Genomic DNA, 20,999 nt, shown 5'->3' on the forward strand with positions numbered 1-20,999 from the left:
GGAATACACTTTTCACTTACCACAGACCACTATAGGACACGAGAGGAAACTGGTTTCATAGTGGGGGACATTGTCGTCCAACATGGAACTGTACAGGGAGCTGTGTGTCATCCAAGATGTTATAAATACAGAACGCAATGAATGTTGATTGGTTACATATGGGAAAATTTATAGGTGGAAAACATTGGAAAATTATGTACAGTAAATTTATATTGATTTTTTTAATATCCAACTTTAGCTTCGATCACTTTTCTGGCATGATATGCATGAAGATAATCCTGCATGTCAACAGGTCTTACATCCATATCCGGGACCACATGCATAAAGCTTTGTAGATTCATGAGTGAACCTGTATACACACGGGTTTAATTCTGTCAGATGTATAAGGCTTGCGTACACTTGGTACTCTTTCGTCAATCTCAATCATAGGGAAATTGTTTGCACATGCATGTGGTTGCATTCCTGTACTGCAAAACACCAAGTCTTGCCTAATATATTTGACTAATATCTAATCAAATAACATGATTATATATGAGACAAAAACAATTCATATCATCTCCTTAAGATAAAGGGGCTTGTTTTAAAGAATCAGTCAATCTAGCCAACTACACTGGCAGATTAGTTCACCTACAGTATTACAAAAAACACAGTTTTTTTTTTTCTCTCCACAAAATCTGGACTAAACTAAACAGAACAAAAATGAAAAAAATCTTAAAACACTTGTCCTTGTACTTTGGCTGTATAAGAAGGTTATCTACAAACACCAAAGCAGCAATTTATATATTACATTCATTTTCACTTATCCTGCTAAGGGTCGCAGGGGAGGTGGGGTGGGGGTGGAGCCTATCCAAACAGCCTTTGGGTGAGAGGTGGGGTTCACCCAGGATGGGTTGCCAGTTCATCGCAGGGCTAACACATGTACACAGACAAACATTCACACTCACAGGCCTATGGTCATTTTAGAGTATCAATCAGCCTCTTCCCCAATTGCATGTCTTTGGACTGTGGGAGGAAGCCGGAGTACCGGAGAGAACCCATGCAGGCACAGGGAGAACATGCAGACTCCACAAAGAAAGATCCCGGGACTTGAACCTTGCATTGAGGTGACAGGGCTAACCACCGCACCACCCCTATTCATATCATCAACTACTAAAAAAAGCAATTTATGAACATGAAAATGTTCATCTTGACATAGGTGTATGTGTAAACAGAAAAAATATATATATTTAATGAGCTGTGAAGCTGGATGATTAAGAGTAACATTTTTTTCTGGTCTTATTTTTCATTTCCTTGTAAGTTTATCAGGTATACCAGCTCTGATGTATATGAGGTATGCATGGCTCTGTGGGTGTACATGTTCATACAGTATACCCCTGCAGTTTTCACCGACATTGATTCGCTCAACCTCAGTGTGATAGGTACCGAAAAATTACTGTGTTTCAGTGGTTTGCGCGTTCTCATTTGAGGGCTTATTTGGTTATTATGGAAAACGGATGGGTTGTCTGAGTGCCACGTGTGACTTGTTAAGAACATGCACCTGGTAAGCAAAGTAATTCATCTCACAACTCACTTCACATTAATGGAGATTAAACACACAGAACTCTCTGCTAGTGCAATGCTAGCCTGGTGAGGCCATCAAAAATTAAGCTCTGCAGTTGCATCTGGAGCCTTTCCTGTCTACAACCACCATCAGAAATGAAAAAGTACTTGACCTATATAATAGAAATGGAGTTACCACCTGTCTGTAGGCTGAACCTCATATCTACTTGGTCAAAGGTGTATTAAATGCAAGAAGCTGAAAACACTGCATTTCTGATCAAAGCGTCAGCAGTTGAATTGCAATGACAACGAAGAAAAAGATGTACAAAGTATATTTCATCTTCTGCATAACTTATTTGGATCCAATGCAATGTCATATAAACTCCCACAAGGCTAGGAAAAATCTCATTCTGTCTTGACATAAACAAAAACAATCTTGCATGTCTCTATTATACTGCAGCACACCTCTTCATCTGTACCAAGCAGACTTGTGAGTTAAAAATAATTTCAATTGATGATCTCCACCCCCCCCACCCCCCAATGTTTGCTATGTGAGATATTTCTATTGTTAATGCAGTGAAAGGATTAAAGCAGTTGGGTTTGTTTGCCAAATCCCAACAGCATGTATTCCAAATAAATTTACTTGTCTCTCATTCATCCCAGGCTAATGAAACAGAAGTAATAAGATAAATGTGAAAAAGTGTCTCTCCCTGTGGAGTAAACACACTGACATGATGATAATTCAAAGTTTGGCTGTGGAAACAAAATAAAACATGAAAATAAGGAAGACACATGAATAAATAATGGGTAACATTCACTTTGTTCCATGAACAGAAGTTTTCCTTTACATGTGCACTGGAGTAAATCACCATTAAGAGGCAGGGGTCCGCAGAGGCTCAGGACTGAGGAGAACACTTTGTGAGTGTGACTACATATTGTAGTATGAATATGAAAAGAGTGGTGATGTGTGTGTGTGTTCTTCAGAAATCAGGGGCAGTCTGATGGAGAACTGAGAGATTAGGGAGGGTCTTGTTTCATGGACCTTTCGACATCTGTTCTCTCTCTTTTGCCCACCTCCCTCCTTTTTTTTTTCTCGTTGAACTATAAATGCCCCCCTACCTTGGGGAGTGGTGAGCGTGGACGGAGGGAGGAATGTGGGGCTTGCACTTGCTTTTCATTAACACAGGATCTGGTAACACACCTCACTGTCAACATAATCCCCTCTCTCTCCATCTTGTCCCCTGGTAGAAAGGAGAGGGGCTGCCATGACCAGGTACAGAGCCCCAGATGTTACAGGGATGAGGGGTTTGGATGACAGGATCTTCACATCCCAACAACAAACATGGACTGAGAGCTCATTACTGCTGTGTTTTCAGTTCTCTCCTTCTGTACCGGTTTATAGTTGATTTTGTCTTTCCCTGTCATTAACTCCTCATTGTTTCTTTTTTCAAATTGTGTTTTTTGACACACCTCTTCCACATTTTTACTGTATCCTCTCTGATCAAGCTGCATTTTCATGCCATAGCACTGTGTCTGGTTGCAGGTCCATCTGTCAATCTGATTCTTATGAATGTAATATCTCTGGAAGGCTTCAAGTGCTTCAAATGTCCAATGGGACTCAAGGATGAGTAGAAAAGATTTTGGTGGTCAAAGCTCAAGGTCACTGTCACCTCACGTTCTGTATCTGCCACATATTTGCTCACACAGTATTTCAGGAATGCTTTGAGTGATTTCCTTTCAAATTCTCTAAAAGTCCACTTGGAAACTGGATGAACTGAAAAGAATTTGATGGTCAAAAGTCAACTGAAATCAACGCCATATCTCAGGAACATCTTGAGGAAATTTCTTCAAACAAAGCACATCCACTGGGACTCAGTTACAACCTGAATAAACGTAGGTGGTTAAAGGTCAAGGTCACTGTAACAGGCACACATTGTGGATGTACACAACTGTGCTGTGGTATGTCTTGCTCTAGCCAACTTAAATGTACATATATGTTCATAATAGTATACTTAGCTATTTACTCTTGCACTCATTTAATTTCATCCAGTATCATTTATCTTTCTCTCCTTCACTACTTGCAACAGTCTCTTTTGTGATTCTTATACTTCCCTTCCCACCACTCCCTCCTCCTGTTTCTCCATGTGCACCGGCATCATCCTCATTCTGTGGACCATCTATCTCCAGTCGCTGCTTCAAGCCAGCATAGCACCAACAGCAGCAACAGTAGTAGTATACACTGTAGCAGGAGTCCCACTTCACTCCCCCATCTCACATGTCCAGCCTGTCCCAAGGGGGTCATTGCGGCTGACTTATTGTGGCTGCTCGATCGCTCAACCTTACATAATTGGAATCCTGATGTTCATCTTCGTAAAATTCCAAGGTGTATGTTTTCAGAGGGATGGATCAGACTGGAGAGTCCGTCGTGTTGAGTGATGGAGGTGGTGCAGCTCAGGCTAAAAGTCAGCAGATACATCTGTTGTCACCAACAATCAGTGGGTGTAATTGGAGATTTTGTCTCCTTTTGATGGCAACAAATCTGGAAGCACCATGTGAAGACGTCCTTGGGGAAAAGAGCTGTGTGGGTTATGCAAAGATCTGTAAGTGTTCTTAAGCTATCAAGAGGCCACCCCTTCCCCTTCTAAAATTAAAAAAGAGAAAACAAGACAAGAAAAACGTGTCACTCAGCAGGGCAGCTTTCAATTTTCTTTAAAATACTGCTTCCCACATAAACTAATTGTCTTTGTGGGGATTTCAAGACATTCAGGCTGTGCTGTCTTTTCCAGGTTTCACCCCTCACAGGCTTTCAACATCGTCTCAGAGACGAGGCAAGAGAGAGATTAGATGTCATGGTCTATAATTAGATGTACATAGAGTGTCTGAAACCTCTCAGGTGAGCCAGAGAGAGTTCAAACATGATATATGAGGAGATGAATGAAACTTTTGCAACACATAATATCAGCATTCGTTTTATGGCAGTGATTATATGGTCTTGTTCAGAACAGACATACATGATGTTATGTTTTGGGCCATAACAATAACCAGTGTTTTGAGTAGAGTTTGAAGTCACACAGCAGATGAATAATCCTATCAATGTCAGTGAACATTAGTGGTGATTATTTGTGTCTCCTTCAACCACAATACAGTACTATGAAAGCAGCACTGGCTCACTTTCAATGTGATGACATTTGTGAGGAAAACAATAGCCATGTAAAACAGTTCAAAGCACTCTAATCTCTATTTCCTGTTTACTATAAACAAATCATAGAACTACAACTCACAAATATCCCCTATGCACAAAGAAAGCACAATCAGCATAAACAACAGTGATTTGAAAGCAAAGCAAGATTAGCTTTAACACGAGCAAAGGTGCGTCTTTGAACTCTATTTCTCTTGCATTGTGGTGTAAAAGCAGTTTAAGTTTTGTTTAGCAAAGTCAATATATGATGAAAATGATGGAAAAAAGCTAAAAAGTTGGTGAAAGGTATTGTGTCACAGCAGAGACATGCAGCTTTGAGTAAACAAACTGCAAATGGTTTAAAAAATGCTTGAATTAAGTTTTCAAACACATGATTTCTGATTTCTCTCTCACACACCCACACACACAGGTTTTCGCAGATATCCTTATTTGGACATTCCATTGACTTTAATTCATTTGGGCAACTTAAACCAGGCCCTAATCCAAACTAAACTACTGATACCTAAACCTAACCTAAACTTGACCTCAACCTTAACTCAGAAATTACATTGTGTCTAATTAGGAATGGTCTTTAGTCCCAGTGGGCCAGGCATCCTGATAAGGTTGGTGTTTATGCATGGAAACAATCTCTAATAGGTAACAAAAGCCAGGCGTCCGTCCGTCCGTCCGTCCGTCCGTCAGACAGACAGACAGACAGACAGACACACACACACACACACGTTGCTGGCGTGTCATCTCTGTGCCCAGGAGCAACATTGGCACACTACTATCTTGAGGAACAACAACAAAAACCAGGTCAAAAATTAATGGCAGAGTATTTGGGCAGCTATTCATGGCCACATTATTCAGACAGTAAGAAGCAACGAGACAGACACACTCCCATGTACACTCTGCTTAGAGATTACAACTAAAACATTACACTATAGCCTGGTTTCCAACTCAGTGTGAAGCTTTTTTTTTTTCAAATTCACATAGGGAAAAAAAATTGCGAATAAGTCTCCATCAAATGGTTGGAGTGGATAAACTACGTTGATTTTGTTTTAAGATTGTGGTATATGGCAGATGTTTTTCCATCTCCCACTCTGCACATTAAGTGTTTTTTGTGCGAGTCATAAACCACCTCAAGCGAGCATAAACATTTTTGGGTGTATTCGAGGATTTTAGATGTGACGTTTCAAAATGCACATAAAAACAGGGTGATGAAAACCAACTTGTGTAAGATTATTTTGGTGGGCATCATATCTGCTTAACCCCAGAGAGCCTGAGCAGATTCCATGAGCTGCAGCGATCTCCCCTGGCAGGGCCAGCCCAAGCCATTTTGTGTCCTAGGCAAGATTGGGATTGGCATTGAGAATCCCACCACCACCAAAAAACATCAGGGACCACAATGACAAGACATGTTTCAAGACAAAAGGTATATTTACATATATTATAATGACTCAACAAACAAAGGAGCATATCAAAGACTGAATAAATTATTAAATATTAACTACTACCTGCCCTTTTGGAAACATTATTATTCACATATTATCAACATTATTAACAAAGTCAGTCAGCAAATATTTTTGCTTCAACAACATGTATTGAAACGGTGCTACCTTCAACAGAATTAGTTCATACTTTAAGGCTGCAGGCTGTAACTCAGTGAAGGGAGCTGGAGTGCTGGATGTGGTGGCACTGGATGATGACTGACCTGCAGCTGTATACAAACAGACAGAACATCTATACTGTTGTACTGCATATAAAGTAGCACTGTGCAGATAAACTTAATTGAATTTGATAAAAACGTACATTTATTAGTAACAAGGTGTAACTGTAAAATTCAACATTAATAATAAAAACAAAACAAATAATCATGATAATGACATAGCAGTGCTGTCAATGAACTAAGACAGAGACCACAAGTGAACTTATCTGAACTGACCTGCTTCAGAGGGTGGTGTTTCTTCTCCAGCAGCTGGGGGATTCTGCAGATATTTCCTGAGTGCATCTGGACAGTTATAGAGTAGATATTAAATATAGATATAGCTGTAGAGTAGAACAAATAACTACTGCATCCTGCTGCACAAGCTGTGTGTAAGTTCAAACTTAGTTCAAACTAAATTAGAACTAAGTTCAAAATTAGTAATCACTTTGTGATTTATGCATTTCTGAAATAAAAGCTTGCACCACTGAGTTACGATAACAACATAACTCTGAGTAACAACTAAATAGTTACACGCATGCTGCTGGGCAAGGTATAAATCATAAAATGTCATCGAACTCACTAATAATAAAACATTTCTGCCACACAGCCTAATTGCTGCTAATTAGCACCCATTAATCCAGTGTAGAACTAGTTTATTGATATATTTCAGTACCAATCTAGTTTACAACAATGTGCGACGATGCCAAGTGACACTCACATCTCTGGTGCAAGCCAGTGAGCTCAGAAATCTGTTTTTTTGTTTTTTAGTGTTAACCATTATCACTGACATTTGTCAGTGACATTTCAGCACACGAAGGAGCAGTTATCCAGATAGCTAGCTATTAGTTTGCCATTCAGGCTCATACCCTTCAAACTGTAACATTATCTGAGTCCAACAGCTCTCTTAGCATTATTAATGTAGCATTAGCTTTATTGCTACTTAGCTAGCCAGCAGCTACAAAAGAAACATCTAACAATGTTACACACAGAATGGCATTTTAAAGATAACATAAGACAACATACCTCTATATCGGACTTTCTTTTCCTCCTCCTCTTTCCTTTGTTTCCTCCCTTGCGCACCTGATGTCTTGGACCTTTTCATTTTTACGAAATGCAGGTAAAATGTAAATATCTGCCTATCTGGACCAAAACATGAACTACGGCTACCACGGATGCGCATCAAACAGTGACTTGTCCCCCACACAGGTGCAGGGGTCGGGCAGTGTGCAAAGTGTACTTCTTTCTTTCTTGCTTGCTTTCTCTCTTGTTTTTTTGTATTTGTTCATTTTTTACGTCTGGAAAAAATAAGATAATAAATATTCACCCATTGGTGAATTTTGATCATTTATTTTTTTCCCAGCGCCCCCTTGTTAATATGGCGGCCTAGGCGACCACCTATATCACTTTTGCCTTTAACCAGCCCTGCCCCCAGGAAGCCCATTCTGTGAGATTACTGACAAACCTTGTCTGTGGAAAGTTGGAGTCTTGCTGAAAGCAACACTGATATTTAATTGTCAGTCTTTCACAGCCCAAGAAAATGATTGAATGAATGTCAAATACTACAAAAACGCATTTCACATTTCCTGAGCAAACAAGGCAGATGATGAACTGTATGACAAAGTTCTACATAACAAGTGAAATGGGTCACTTCGAATTCAGAAACAATCAGTTTTTGTTCAAGCAATACTTAAAGAAGACAATATGAACTGAATCTTAATCTGATGATTGTGTAGAAGTTTAGAGATTCAGCAACTGGTACAAAGTGTTCTACAGTCGTACAACAAACGTATCAGTGCAGCAGGAATACGGTGCATCTGTGATCCTTGGACACTGAATATTCTATTTCTCAGCTCAACTTTTTAAATTCATGCAAAAGAAGAAAGATGATGTGTTTTACTCACCTTCTATCCGAGGCCCTGACTTCATGATGAGACTTCCTGTCATGGCTGACACCGACAGAGTAAGACTGGGCCTCATTGGATGTGCCTCTGTCTCCATGACTACCACGATCTGGGCAGTGTGGAGAGACACCTTATGGAAAGATAAAGCCAAGGTCTTAATGCTGCTGGCTTTACCCAAACCCTGATGGTGGGGCTCTAGATGAGGAGGAAAGGCCCTTGGTGGCATCTTTGCAGGGGATGAATGAGGGGTGGACGATGTGGATGCTGGTTTACTGAAGGCGTCCCACGTATGGCTTGGTAGGACTTTCTTCAGGTAGTCTTTTGCCTGCTCCAGCTTGACCAGAGTTGGGTTGATTTTCAGGGGGCGTGACAGCTCTAAATTCAGCTCAGCTGTGTACAAAGGTAGAAATAATGATTTAGATAGCAAAAAAAGATAAAATAAATAAGGATGAAGAACATTAATATGGTTCTCAAACATTGTTGTTTCCCTCTGTGGACAGTTTCTGGGCAGGCTTTAAAATCAGGGAGTATCTCTAGTGCTCTCCTGAGTTGTATTTATGAAGTGGTTAGTTATTAGGAAAATAAGGAGAGGAAGTGAAAAGAAAGCTTTTGGGAAAGTATTAGAAATATTTTATTACTGATGTACTGAAATAACATTGCTTCACAACCGATACAGTAAATACATTATAATACAATTATAAGTACAATACTATCACACACCAGATCTCTTTAGAGCTTGTTGTATGATCCAATATCCATGTTTTTTTAAATGGATGGAAATTTAATTCTATATAAGCTTTTTAGTCTTTTTTGATTATAGGCAATTGAGTGACATACTGTTTAAGTGGAAGTGCTGATACAGAATACATGTAAAAACAGAATAAATAAAAAAGATGGACCTTTTGCTTTTCATATCAAAATCTATTATTCAGTATAGTTTAAAGGAAAGATGGGATTTGTCAGTGTAGCTTAGACCAAGGTGAATTACCATCTAACCCATCAGATGCTGCATGTTATCATGTCCTGTAAATCAAATTTAAAATTCCTCTCTCTTCCACTGATTACCAAGCTTTGCTCGCAAGGACCTGTTAAAGAACAGCTGGGCCCTGTCTCTCCTTGACTCCATGCACACAACACAAATTTACTGGCTGTCTCACTGCAACTTCCTAACGTGACACAATGGAATAGCAGAAAAGAATCTTTTCCTTATTCAAACCACATAAATCCAAGACTTCTTCTCTCTACCTCTTGCTTGCACTCTGGTGCACTGCAGTCTTCTGACACTTGACTGGAATTTACAGAGACACATGAATTAACTCAATGCTGTTTTACACCACTTCCATTATCCCATTTTTCCACTTGGTCATGAGAGGGAAGCAGCTGAAAACAAGTGCTGCTGTTTCTCATGGTCTCATCAAGGCACTAGTGTTTAAAGGCTTTTTAAGGGCTTTAGGCTGCTTGTCTGTTTGATTCCCAGGTACAAGTTCACGCGTGCACACATGCACTCGTGCGCGCACACACACACACACTCGTGCGCGCACACACACACACACACACACACACACACACACACACACACAGAGGATTCTTTTTCATTTAATCCAGAGGAAGTGAGGCACATGGTCAAATGGAAGGATGGCTGGTGAGAGGAACTGGAGGAAAGATAGGTGGAATTTGTTGTGCAATGTAGCTTATCATTTCCACTTGACTTATCACCAGGAAACTTTCCAGAGGTGGAATAAAAAGCCCTTATGCAGCTGTTCATGCAGGTTCCCCTGCACCCCTCCCCTGTTCTTTCACCCCTTTATTTTCTCACTCTTTTTCATGTAGCTCATCTTTCTGTTTTGCCTCTCTCATTCCCGGTCTTTCTATCTTTTACTTTTCCGCCGGCCCTCAGCCTAATCAACCCCACCCCTGCTCTAATCGCATAAAGCTGTCTCTGATCACCAAGTCAGGGCCAGTACTGGGGTCTGTGCCTTGCCTGGCTCTCAGCACAGAGGGAGAGCTGGTCCTGATTATTGATTGTCCTCCCTCCCAAAGTCCCCTTCTGCCCCCACCCAGAAACACCCATTCTACCCCTGCACCTAGCTTGGTGAGCTGCTGTGTAACCTCACATGTCCTGGATGAGTGATGAAATGAGCAGTATACTGCTTATTACAACATAGTTTAAAATTGTCATATATAACATACGTTTACCTTTTATTTGACCGACTCCATGCTCAAACACATTTTACCAAGTAGATCTCATATCTCTATGATCATTTTCTGAGATGTCTTCATACACTTAAAAGAAATAGAGAATATATGAACATACTTGAATAAAATTAGATGTAAGCTATGAGGTTTGAGACAAAATAAAACTTTACTTCAGTAAAATAAGATTATCCATAAAATTGTCTTGCTCTATATACTCTTCTAAACCCTTTCCTGGCATAGAGATCGCCATTTTCAAATTCAATGACCTTTCCAGGTTTTTCGTGATCATGTAAACCCCTGCCTGATTGAGTTTTCCTAGGGATGGGAACTGAGAAGTGGTTCCACTTGAGGAGCTGATCCATTGGAATTCTATGCCTCAAAGCTTATCAATTCCTTTTATTGATGTCAGTATGGTTTTCTGACATTTGTGCTAGTCAAAATAACAGCATCAAACTAATGCATCTATACTAGAGGAGACTGAACAAATCATGGCAGAGAAGAGGTTAAGTGTAAAAGTAGTTTAAAAGTTTTTGTATGCAAGTTTCGCTGTCTTTAAATGAGTGAAAATGGAACACTAAGGAGATTACTTTTTTTTATTATACAATCAAACTTTTTTTTTGAGCAAGACTTTGCATGCTGCAAACAAAAAAAATAGAGATTGGGAGCAAAACTTAAAAAATTGCAATCAGAAGATAGATTTGTAAGTAACACTTTTTACTCGGCAATCTTTTTTCTTATTGTGAGTAAATTAATGTGTAATTATCTCAACATTTTGTTTTCAAATAACAACTTGCACTTCATTTGTTATTGATCCCAGAAATGCAAATCTGTAAAGACAAATAAAACTTCACAGAACTTTGGACAACAATCTAAAAAAGATAAACTAGCAGAAACAGGCTGCCTGTTTCGTTTAATAGCATGATAAATGTGCTAAAAAAAACCTCACCATATGGAAATGCACATTTTAATGCATGGGAAAAAAAATTGAACTGCAAGCAAAGGTTTTTGATCAGCAAGCATTTGATTTTTCATTGGTCTTTCATCATTTGTAAGCAAAACTTTGAGATAATAACATTAATTTCAATAAAAAAGAAATCTGTATGATGATTGCAATTTAAAAAATTTTGTTCTCAAAATCTATTGCGTCTGGAAAGTCTTGCTCTCAAAATTATTATTTTGTTTGACTTCAGAATAAAGGCACAAATCAATCTCCACAAAACATATAGGCAGCATTCTTTCAATGCAACATGTACTTCAGGTCCATGATTGCCATATATTTCTCCCTCTACACAGACAGGTTCCATAGTTTGGGTCCCAATAGCATGTGTGTCACTGAGGATAACACAAGGGTAGTATTAGCACCACACAAGTGGGGTTAGCCAATTTTTTCTGCGAGAAAAACCTAAATGAAAATTATGTATAAATATTCATATTTGTATCCATTCAGTGGGATTACAATGCTAATAAAACAGTTAATTTGATGCTGAAAAACTTTATGTCCGACTTTATTTCCACACCGAAAACTGATCAGGAATCTATGATTGAACTAATTCAGAATGAAACCACTGAACGGAATCAGTAATTGCACTAATATCAATAAATTAATAACATCTCCTTCTTAAGAGTAACCAAACCTCCTGGTCTGAACTTCACCCACTGCATTATACTGAAAAGTGGGAGAGGTGATTAAAGGCACTTCAATGACAGGAAGGGAATGTGTGTATGTGTGAGGAGTTCAGTGCTATGGTCTGGCCTGGCAGAGTGGTGCTGAATCCCTTTTTCAAGGTGGAGAACTTCTCCCATCCACAGTGAGGCAAAACATTATTCGACCAATTCAAACTGTTGGCTGCTGCTCAGTTATGCACTGTCCCCAATCAGTGGAAACTGATGAGATGTCTTTATTTTGCAAGTGTGAATGTTGAGCTCTGTAGTAAAATTTAGAACATTTCTTATCTAGAACAAGTATGAAAGTGGTGAGTACTTGCCTTGACAGACAAGCTCCTTCATCCAATCAGCATAACTAAACATGTTACGCCATAATATGCCAAATCCAGTTGGAAGAACAGTGAAAATGTGTTTTCCTTAAAAAAAAGTCAGCTAATGCTTACTCATGTTCTTTTTTAATCTGCAGTTGTTGTGTATTTCTGCAAAACTGCAATAGTGGTCTGTCGTGGATTTAGACATGAGGGGCTCCAAATACAGATGCAGGACTCAACTCTTGAGCTCACCAGATATAGATGATGGTCTCACCAGGCTACAGTCACTGAGCAGCGCTTGAAAACAGTCTGCTTATATTTCACAATGGTGGCGGAGGAAAGGAAAGTGTGAAACCACTTCACTGATTTTATTTTCCAGGCTAGGTGTTGCGTCCCACTGCTGCTTAACCACTGAGGCCACTTAATTCTATCAATGGATTCTGTCCATTCTCCTAACCTGCTACAATCACCAAAAATAAAGAACCTGCCAACAGGTTCAAAGGTTGCCATAATAACCAACTAATGCTACGGAAGACAATACTGTCTTGGTTCTGTCAATTGTCTGTTCTTGTCCAGAGCTACCACATCACGCAAAGCTTTGCGTTTTTGTCATGAATGTCTCACTGGGGAAGTGACACCATTTCCTTTCATAATCTAGAGGCCTGACAGACAATGACGAAGCAATACGGTCTACTTAATTTGCCTGTTGTTGTGCAAGAAATTATATTGTAATTTCCATAAAAAGATGTTTGTTGCCAAAGCTGTTCTGTTACAAAGTGAACAAAACAAAACAACTTATTCATGACTTGAAAATGTTTCTTTTAACATGACTGAGCACATATTTACTGCAGTGGGAAAAACGTCAAAGAAGCTTAGTGATTTTCTATTTGATTTCATTATTAAGGCAAAGGAGGGCTAAAAGTACAACCTGAAAGATGGAAATAAATCTACTTAAAGTTACACCAGACAACATACATTTTACAGACTAAGCTGCAAAGCCTTATATTGATTTCGTCACACAGGCCTTTGACAGTCATATGATATTCTTTAACAATTCAAAGTGAAGAAATGAGGATACCTGGAAAACCATTTCTTAGCCGTGTTATTTAACACCACTTTCAGATGTACCTGTTAATCTTCAAAAAGGTGGCGGCACTTTCATCATAAAAGAGAGAGTGAGAGAGGTAGAGAGAGAGAGAGAGTGAGAGTAGGAGAGTTTTTCCAGTGGTGCAATTCGCACACACACACACACACACACACACACACACACACACACACACACACATACACACACACAAGTGTTTTTATTGAGAACAGTTCAGCTTCAGCCGGTCTAACAGCTATTTTAAGCAGGGTGCTGTCAGTGAAAGGTCTGTGCAAGGAGCGGGCATCAAGTCTAGAGGTTGAGAGGTGATGTTGGTGTACTTTTAAAGAATGGGCCCTAATATGAACAAGCTGGGAGAATCATAGACAGGCCCTTCTCAGGTGTCAGCCTCTATTAGCACTGGAGAAAGTAGGAGATCAAGGTCTGACAAAGATACATACACACCCGCATATCTCTCTGCAAAACGGTGGGGGAGATCTAATATTCTTATTACCTAGGTTACTTTGACTTTTTTGGCAAGGTCACTCATGGCGCTGTCACCTCTTTGAACCTGGTGTGTGTGTGTGTGTGTGTGTGTGTGCAACCACCACAAACATTGTTTTCATTCCCACCCAACTTTTGATTCTCGAGCTGACTTTTACGCTTGACTCTTGACAGCAGAGAGCCTGTGTCAGACACAGGTGGCGATGTGTCCAATTACACACAGCCTGCATGTGAAGAGTTTGGGTTTTCAAGTGTGTGTTTGTCTGACCAATAATGTTTGAAGGGTATCTGTAGAATCCCAAAGTCACAAAAACAGTTTCAAACCTAATAAGGCCAGTGACACATGCTGTGGATTCATCTGATTCAAATTAGTGTGGTTCTGGACGGTTCGGAGGGGCAAAAACTTGTATACAGTAACTGACAACATTTCTTATAACCCATAGTTTGACGGGAAACAGGGACACGGGAGAGTAATGGTTCCAATTTGTTCTAGCTAATCTATCACCTCCTTTCTCTCTATGGAGGAAAGGCTGCTCTCTGGACTCCAAGTGGTAGCAGTTACATCTCAGGACTTTTTGACTGACCCTCAACTACAACTGTGTAGGAATGATGACAAAGAGAGAAAAGTAGAATACATGTGGATGTATGTGTGTGCTGGTCAATCATTAAACTCGCTGAAACACACAGACAAAAAGGACCAAAAAAAAACCAAACAAACAAACAATGACCCAACAACATATACCCAAATTTCAATAACCTGTTTGCTGGTCAAACCTTGAACTCAAGCCTTGAACTCAGGTAGTGAAAAATCTGCTTCCTGTATGGTTCTCCATTAGTTGTGTTGATGTGAGTGTGTGCGAGTGTTGAGTGGCTGCTGAGTGAGGGTCAGTTCTGAAATTTCATCCAGTTTACAGTACACAGGTTACAAGTGTTTCCCACTCTGTATCCTTGGGAGGGCTGCTTTGATTGGTCATGCTGAATAAATGCTGCTGAAATTGCGAGCATATTGCTATAAACAGACAGCAAGATGTGGCCTCACGGCGGTCTGCTCTCCGTTTGCGCCTCGTTGAAATAAATCAAATATGAAGCACTGTCAAATCAAAGTAGAGCTGCCAGACATGATACATACACATTAGAGTACACACACACACACACACACACACACACACACACACACACACACACACACACACACACACACACACACAGGGACAAACATTTATGAGGACTTGCACATAAACCACCTGTAAAAACAACAGAGGACAGTTTAATCTAATTCTTTCATCCTTTTTGGTTTAAATACAGACTATCAGCAAAATAGAGAGCAGAAAGTGTCATGTCACCCAGTAGTTAATGGACTCCCGTTTGAAGCCTCAAGTTTGGTTATGAACTCTCTTGCTGTCCCCATCTTGCATTTTGTAACATGAGGTTATTTGGGTCAGATTGTAAAGTTGTACAGGAATGAGTGGGTCTATTTTTCTATAAGTGGGTCCAGGATTTATAACACCAACATCTTGCTGTATTGTAGGAAAACTGTAAGTTACATAAATCAAATGAGAAGTAAGCCTATTTGTCATGAACCGTAACTAAAAAAAATCACTGCCTACTGGCCATTAGAAAGAATACAGGTTTAGAACATTTCCACACTGGTGTCTCTTATTAGTCTCAGAAGTCTCTGTTGCAGTTTAATCTGATAGAACTCATAATAGTGATTGCTAAGACGTGGCAAAACAAGACTGCTCAATACAGTGAATGCTATTTGTAGTGACTTGGAAGTCATGTATCTTGCTACGTAGCTTGTGTGTAGCGTAGAGATTGCTTTGAACATCTAATGAATGTATTTCCACTTCAAAAATTTGGAGTTCATTTGTGAAAATTATACTGTGAAAAAAATGTGCCAGTCTCATTAACTTTGTTTCAATTAGAGCTTGTGACAAAAATACATCATCCTTCCCGCACTCTTGATTAGGGAAATATTAGATACAGATTATCATTTAAATGGCAAATGCCTTAGGTTTTCATTTCCCATAATGTTCTCAGAGATGAACAAGTCACGTAAGTTTATTCATGAAGAAAAATTTCAAAAAGCACTCAACTGACCGAAGTGCTTGTATGGTTCTAGCTCTCGCCATCTTGTATCACATAGACAGTCAAAAAGGAGACTCAGGAACAGAAAAAAACAATATTACAACTGTTCTTGTTGTTGTTGCTAGCAATGAAGTAGTTTCGGATCATTCATACTGGATATATCTGTTCCTTTTGATAAAGAAGTGAGTGACTCATACTTGTACAGTCCAGCGTCATATCAATTTCAAATTAAATGGACTTTGTTACGCTACAACACAGCCCATTCAATACAATGGAATTTTGAAATTATTTCTAAGTATTCCAAACAATCAGAAGCTAAGACAGATCAACAACTCCTCAGATGTGACCATTAAACTTTATTCAGCTGAGTCAACATTAGTTCACTGATTGTTCTGTTATTTGAAATGTCCTCTGCTCCTCCGTTCCAACAGAGGTCTGCTATTGCCACTAGAGGCATCACACAAATGTAAGCAAATATGTGTGTGCATATGTGTCTCTGTGACTGGGAGGCTGAAGGGAAACCGGTAGCATGTGTGGTCAATTCTAGATATTTCCAGCACCGTCTGACCTAAGGGGTAGCCTCACACTGAGCCTGGATCCTGTCTGCGTCATTTGTGTATGCGTATCTGGGGAGAGTGAATGTGAGTGATTATGAGTGGACTTGTCTTACAGACACAATGATAACGCTGCTCTTTACTAGTTCAAAGGAAACACCTGCCTGTAATTATACAATGCCGCCATCTGTAATTCACCTCCGTTCTCTTGGTCAGTGCAGGCAAAAGACTGTTTAGTGAAAAATCCTGTTGATAAATGGCATAAATCTGCAAAATCAAAGCTTCCACATGTAAATGTTATTTTCAATTCAATTAAGAATGTGTTTAAAATAACCATAAACAATACTTCATTATATTTAACTTCCTTCCTACGGTCAACAACATATTCTCTCTAATGCCTCCTGCTCTGTATTTACAATGTCCATCTCACTCATCGTGTTTATCTTAATCACAGTACTGTTCAAGGCAACTATATTGGCAAGATCAGGTCAAGCTCTGATTTTCTAGTCAAGTCAAGTCAATTTGTATAGCGCCAAATCACAACAAAAGTTATCTCATGACATTTTACAAGTAAAGCAGGTCGAGTACCACACCTCAATGAATTTACACCCAACAATTCTCCGTGAGCAAGCACATCCTGCAACAGCAGCGCCGGAAACCTTTCTTTTAACAGGCAGGAACGTTGAGCAGATCCAGGCTCAATGGGGATGGCCTTCTGCTTTGACCAGTTGGGGGGAAAGAGAGCCAGATAATGGAGGAAGACAGAGATACAGAGGGACATGGACTATCCCAAATATATAGTATAGCTGAGATCCAAAAGAATAGCTTCCACTGTAAAAATGTCACAAGGTATATAAAACCGTCAGTACATTCTCAATATATAAAAGAATGTCTCCACTCACTACACAGACCAGCCTCTCTTGTATACAGTGGGTCCTGATGCTGTGGTGTAAAGAAGGCTGCATTGTGTTGTGTTGTATGATTCTAAGAGGACAGAGGAGCTGAGGGCTTTCTGTTGACAGCAGGAAGGGATTTATGTATGTGAGAGGGGAATGTTCCTCATATCATCATCAGGAACACCTACAGTCCAGCCTGGAGCTTCTTTCTTCAGACATGCACAGTGTTCACTTGTGATTGTGTTACCGTTTAATCAACACAAAGTACTGTATGTGGCTGGGTGTCATTTGTGTTTGTGTGTGTGTGTGTGTGTGTGTGTGTGTGTGTGAGTCAACAGCATCTGACCTACTGGGTTTAGGGAGCTGAACTCTGAAGGATGTCCTGCGCCTACACACACTCTCCATGGAACCCTCATAGGAATAAGAAAATTGTGCACATTCAAAAGCCAACTAAGACTTTTATTCATTGTAGTTCTACTGGAAGTCAGCCACACCCAGTGGTCAAGAAAAGCTATCCATATGGATATCATATCATTCTAAATATAGAGAACCAAACCCTATGAAAGATCAAATCACAGGAGCTTGATGTTACACACACAAAAGCTCAAATCCCCAGGAGCAGCTAGTTTGCTGATTAGATGTGAAAATTGTGTATGCTTTGACCATGCATGCAGGGTGTGTGTGTGTGTGTGTGTGTGTGTGTGTGTGTGTGTGTGTGTGTGTGTGCCGGGGGGGGGGGGGGTTACAACACGCCAAAGTTGTTTGCAGGTTTTTCTTTTCCTATCCAAAGCTAAACTGATTTGTTATTAAGATCTAACTGTATACACACCAGTTACAACTGCCAAAATTAATGTAGATGACGTGAACAAAGCTAGAAAAACTTGTCATGATGTCTTTTCGAATGTTTCAGCTAACAAACCAGATGTTGGTCATGAGTCAAACAGAGAAGTCACCATGATTAAATGTACAGTCTAAAAAAGGCTACCAAGTACCAACTGCTCAAGGATGTTGTTATAGTTGGGTACAAATGCAAAGAGCTGATGTTTATTTTTGGTAGTCTAGGTAATATCCAAAGAGTAGTTGTAAGGGGCTTCCAGATTGTAGGAATACTGAAGCCAAAAGCTAAGACACTGGCACAGATCTGTTTAATATCGATTGATAATAGGCAGTCGCCTCATATGGAGGAGATGCTGTTTCCGGTATCCATGGACTGACTGGAAACACATGTCACTGATAATCATCTATGAATGTTTGTGTTCAAGGATTTTTTTGTCTAAAAAAAGAACATAAATAAAGATATTACTATGTGTGTTTGTGTGTGTGTAAATGTGCATATGACTTGTGAGGACACTTTAGTCCTTAGAAGTTTAAATGGTGTTTGAATGTAAAACTTGGTTTGGGATTGGGTTAGAAATAAGTTATGGCTAGGGTATGAGAGTCAGGGTAAGACATTTGGTTGTGAGGATTAAGGTTGGGTAAGGGGTTGGGGACCACATTAGGTCAATGAAAGTCCTCACAAAGATAGAAATACAAATGTGTGTGTATGTGTGAGCTTCCCACCTGGTCCATTGAGGAAATCTCTGATCTGGAGGCAGAGCAGGGGGGGAGGGATGCCCGTTTTACTGTCCACCTCACCTGCTACAGTCTGTAGCCAAACAACATTGTAATCCAGAGACTCTGGCAGAGTCTTTCCTGGGTCTGGGCAGGAAGAGATGGATGAATGTATTAATAAGAAGAGAGACTTGAGAAGGTAGGAAAATAACCGTACATAAAAAAAAGACTTACGATAAAATCATATCACACCATGACTAAAACTACCTCATAATATTCCATAAATGTTCTCTTTGCCCATCATCGCTTACCAAGGCACTTGTAGTCAGAAGATATTCCTCTTAAGGCCACGTCAAACATGGACAGTTCCATTCTCTGCTTGCGGTGGTGGCAGCTGAGCAGAGCAGAGGGCTGCATCACCTGGAGGTACAGCAGGGGCTCCAACACCTGGTCACCAGCCCCCCTCCTCCCTGGCTGCCTCACAATAGTCACACCCAGCGCTTGGCGGGCTGAGGAGCGACTAGGGGTTGGTAGGCAGTCCAGAGAAAGCAGACTGCTCCTTGGCAGTGGGGAGGCTGGCTGGGAGATGTTGCTGTTGAGGATGTCTTCAGCCGTGAGGCTTGCGAGATTACCCTGGGAGGCCTGAGCAAGGTCTGGAGTCGGGGAGGTTGAGGCTTGAGGAAACACGGACAGGATATCCGGCTGGTTGAGAGCACTCTTTCCTACCTAAATGAGGTGCAAAGGGAACACTTAACACTGTGCACTACTTTGTTTAGAACAAAATCAAATCTTACAATTGAGAGGGACTGACATGTCATCAACAATAATAGGCTGTACCAAATAAAATGTGTGTGTACATCTATCTCTGTATCTATCATTTATCTATCTATCTATATATATATGTGTGTGTGTGTGTCTGCATGTGTGTTGATACACACAAATATATACATACACATATTCACACACAAATATCCATTTTATATATATATGTGTATATATATATATATATATATATATATATATATATATATATACATACATACATATATACAGTATATATATATACACACACACACACACACACACACACACACACACACACACACACACACACACACACACACACACATTCCAACATTCTATTTTGTAAATTAAGGTCAGAGTTGATAGGACTGGTGACAGACTGTAGGGATAAATATCAGTAGTTCATGCCCATACTGATATTTAAGTGTGTCGAATAACCCTTGTCATCTACATACTGTATTTAAAATTACAAAAGTAGTTTCAAAATGGTGGTGGACATGTTGCACTTTCCACATGTACACAACTATTCTCACATAAAATAAACACAGTATAGTGCTACTGGGTCAGGTATAAAAACTTTTACACACATGAACAACAGACCAATCAGAGAACTGACCCATGACTTTTTGTTTACCTTATCACCAGGCTCCACCCTCTCCTGCTCACTGGGGGAGTCTGATGATGAATGTTGGACCTTTGGGGGGCTGGAGCAAGCATAAGCCATGACAGACAGCCTACTCGCAGTAAGAAAGATGTCAAAAGGTATGAAGCTGAGGTTCTTGGTAATAGTTGACTTGTGGGAAGGCCTGGCGATGCAGTGATGACTGGCCCCGCTTTGTTGCTCAATCTGGACAATGCGGATGCGAGCACTATCGCTACCAAAGCCGCTGTCCTGTCCAGTCCCACTGTGACGAGATGAGGAATCAATGCCTGTCTCAGAGTCTCGACTGCCGTGCCTCTGCTCATGTCGATGCACCTGTACAAAAACACATCAAAAAGTAAGCCAGATATCCAATGTAA

The 20,999-nt window shown here is 40.0% G+C and overlaps 1 protein-coding gene and 1 long non-coding RNA gene across 6 annotated transcripts in view; both read right to left on the minus strand.

Annotated features, from left to right (window-relative positions):
* Positions 1-20,999, minus strand: part of vps13b (vacuolar protein sorting 13 homolog B) — a 327,627-nt gene that overhangs the window by 70,212 nt on the left and 236,416 nt on the right. For all 5 annotated transcript variants that reach the window (XM_086219125.1, XM_086219127.1, XM_086219123.1 and 2 more), the window contains 4 exons: positions 20,614-20,955; positions 19,487-19,901; positions 19,185-19,322; positions 8,327-8,716 (listed from right to left, as the gene is read on the minus strand). In XM_086219125.1, coding sequence (XP_086075251.1) covers positions 8,327-8,716; positions 19,185-19,322; positions 19,487-19,901; positions 20,614-20,955 — 1,285 coding nt within the window. The remainder of the gene's footprint in view (positions 1-8,326; positions 8,717-19,184; positions 19,323-19,486; positions 19,902-20,613; positions 20,956-20,999) is intronic.
* On the minus strand, positions 6,211-7,588 carry LOC147253818 (uncharacterized). Its single transcript, XR_015118603.1, has 3 exons — positions 7,449-7,588; positions 6,663-6,728; positions 6,211-6,437 (listed from the first exon to the last, which is right to left on the minus strand). It is a non-coding gene; the product is annotated as an uncharacterized LOC147253818 (long non-coding RNA).

Source organism: Aulostomus chinensis, chromosome 11, assembly GCF_037954235.1.
Source record: "Aulostomus chinensis isolate RoL2024-O1b breed Wild chromosome 11, RoL_Achi_v1.0, whole genome shotgun sequence".
In the NCBI taxonomy this organism is placed as follows: domain Eukaryota; kingdom Metazoa; phylum Chordata; class Actinopteri; order Syngnathiformes; family Aulostomidae; genus Aulostomus; species Aulostomus chinensis.